This window comes from Panicum hallii, chromosome 9, assembly GCF_002211085.1.
Source record: "Panicum hallii strain FIL2 chromosome 9, PHallii_v3.1, whole genome shotgun sequence".
In the NCBI taxonomy this organism is placed as follows: Eukaryota; Viridiplantae; Streptophyta; class Magnoliopsida; order Poales; family Poaceae; genus Panicum; species Panicum hallii.
Genome location: NC_038050.1, coordinates 47,564,408 through 47,567,184, shown reverse-complemented (window position 1 = coordinate 47,567,184; position 2,777 = coordinate 47,564,408). Strand labels below are relative to the sequence as shown.

Here is a 2,777-nt window from a genome sequence, read left to right as displayed (position 1 = left end):
TCAATCTTTCAAAGATTCCAGTCGAGGTGGCGGGGGTTATTACTGACTGAGTCTTCCACGGCACCTCAAGGGTGTTGACATTAGTGGCATCACACTACCTGACCCTGGATTTTTAGGCAGTCGGGAGAGGCTACGCCACTGGGTGGACCACCGACTAGCTCCGCGAACTCGGAGAGAGCATGGTGCCGGTTGCGACGGCGATTGCAGAGGCAACCACCATGGAGTGGGTGAAGATAGCTCGACGGGCGGGGAGGAAGGGGACCCTAGGCAGCAGTGGCGTCCAGGCAACGGAAATCGAGTCGAGTGCTGCCGCAACCACGCTGGCCCCCGGCTAAGGGGCTCCTCCGATTGACCCTGCAGCGTGGCCCCTCACATCCACGTTGTCAGCCAACATGGATGGGGAGCCGCAATAAAAGGCATTTGTTGCATAGTTAATTTTTATTTTGGAATAGTTTATGCGCGGGGGGGGGGGGGAGGCTTAAAGGGCCCCTGAATGAACAATTTTGAGTGCTTGTAATCGCTTTCATTTTTATGGTTTTTTGGGAAGCTTGTCCTAGCCATATCCCTTTATTCCCTGGAGTGATTTTTGCCTTCGCACTTTTCCTTTCGAACCTGCTCATTAACCGTAGGCTGCAACGTGTTGCCTGGGACTAGCCTGAGTGGCGTCATCTGCTAGTTCACCGTAGGCTGTGATGAGAGATCGGTAGGTCGGGTGGCCTAATAAAAGTCACTTAGGTCGCAATGGGAGGACGGGTTGCACTTTCACTTTTGTGAAAAAAGTTGCCTTTTGTGCATGATTTACAAAGGGAAAGAGGGGGTAGCAGTGCACGTGGCGTTGTACCCCCATCGGTCCCCCGAGCGACCCGGGCCGAGAGTGCTCCAGCCGGGGTGCTGTAGGAGCCGGCGTTTGGAAGGAAGCGTGGGAACGTAGTGAGTTTCTGTTCGATGTTCCAAGTGTTGGTGAGAATGTTGCCGTCGTTGTCCTTTAGTCGGTAGGTGCCTGGCCGGACCACCTCCGCAATCGTGTACGGGCCTTCCCAGGGTGGAGCAAGCTTGTTCCTATCCTTGGTTGACTGCGTCCTCCGCAGCATCAAATCACCAACTTCGAGGGTTCTTCCCCGGATCTTCCTCTCGTGGTACCTGTGAAGGGTTTGCTGGTAGCAAGCAGAGTGAACCAAGGCCATCATTTATGCCTCCGCAAACAAGTCGACCGCGTCCTGCTGAGCTTCCGTGGCTCGGTCGGGGTCAAAGGCTTTGACCCTTGGGGCGCCATAGTCTAGGTCGGAGGGTAGCACGACTTCTGCACCGTATGTTAGGAAGAATGGGGTGAACCCTGTGGATCAATTTGGAGTTGTCCTCAAGCTCCCAAGGATGGCTGGGAGTTCCTGGACCTAGCACCTAGCAAACTTTTTGAGCTGGTCGAAGGTGCGAGGATTGAGTCCCTGGAGGACCATTCCGTTCACCCTCTCAACCTGCCCGTTGGCGCATGGGTGCCCGACTGACGCCCAGTCGATCCTGATCCAGTATGCGCCAGCAAACTCCAAGAACTTCTTGCCTGTGAAGTTGGTCCCGTTGTCTGTGATGATGGTGTTGGGCACACCGAACCGGTTGACAATTTCAAGGAAGAACTTGACGGCCTCGTAAGAGTAGGTTTTGGTGATGGGTTTCACATCAATCCACTTGGTGAACTTGCCCACCACGACAAGCAGGTGAGTGAAACCATCAGGAGCCCTCTTGAGAGGCCCGACCATGTCGAGGCCCCATACCACGAACGGCCAGGTAAGGGGGATGGTATGAAGCGCCTGCACTGGCAAGTGGGTCTGCTGAGTGCAGAAATGACACCCTTTACACGTGCGGACGACCTTCTCTGCGTCACGCAGTGCTGTTGGCCAGTAAAAACATTGGTGAAAGGCCCTATCGACCAGTGACCGCTGGGCCGCGTGGTGCCCACAAATGCCAGCATGGATCTCTAGGAGGAGTTCCTTGCCTTGTTGGGTCAGGATGCATTTCATGAGCATTCCTATCATCGACAGGCTGCATTTGTAAAGTTCACCGATGATGGCGATAAACGTCTTAGCACATCAAGCAATCTTTTGTGCCTTGGTTCTGTTAGCTGGGAGGACCTCGTCGAGGAGGTAGGCCAGAAGAGGCGCCCTCCAGTCAGAGTCGATTGCTACTGCGTCGACCGCGGGTGTTGTAACCTCCATCGCGAGGCAGGTGGGGCCCCCGATCCCTTGGTTAGGGGACGCTTGGTCGGGAGGCACCAGACCGGGGCCCCTGGGAATCAGGTCGGGCAGCCTTTGAGGTGACTCTGGCTTAATGCGGATTGAGGACGCGTGGAGATTGTTGATGAAGACCTCATTGGGAACGGGATCCCGCTGGGCCGCCATCTTGGCGATTGCATTTGCGGCATTGTTGTCTGTGGCAGAACCAACCTGAATTACAGCAGCTCAAGTGCGCTGATCCTTTCTCGGAAGGCAGTAAGTACTCAACCGCACTTCAAACGGTGTAACCCCGTGGTCTGTTGGGTAAAGTCCCGATAAAAACCACCTAACTCAGGATAAAAACAAGTTACCTCGCTCGAAGGTGAGTCCAGAGATACAATCACCGACAATTTTACATCATAGGCATAATATTACATTAGCCTTTAAACTTATATGGTAGCACGACCTAACTAGTACGAATGTATACAAAACTATTCAAACTTAGAGTAGCTGCAGCGGAATAAAAACTCGATAGTACGGGGTGTCGCGGAACGGATATTAAGCTAAGCCCAA

General features: G+C 53.8%; 1 protein-coding gene across 1 annotated transcript; it reads right to left on the bottom strand.

Annotated features, from left to right (window-relative positions):
• Positions 1-1,391: 1,391 nt before the first annotated feature.
• Positions 1,392-1,751, bottom strand: LOC112873094 (uncharacterized protein K02A2.6-like). The gene has a single exon (XM_025936119.1). The coding sequence runs from the start codon at positions 1,749-1,751 to the stop codon at positions 1,392-1,394; it is 360 nt and encodes a 119-aa protein (XP_025791904.1).
• Positions 1,752-2,777: the final 1,026 nt, after the last annotated feature.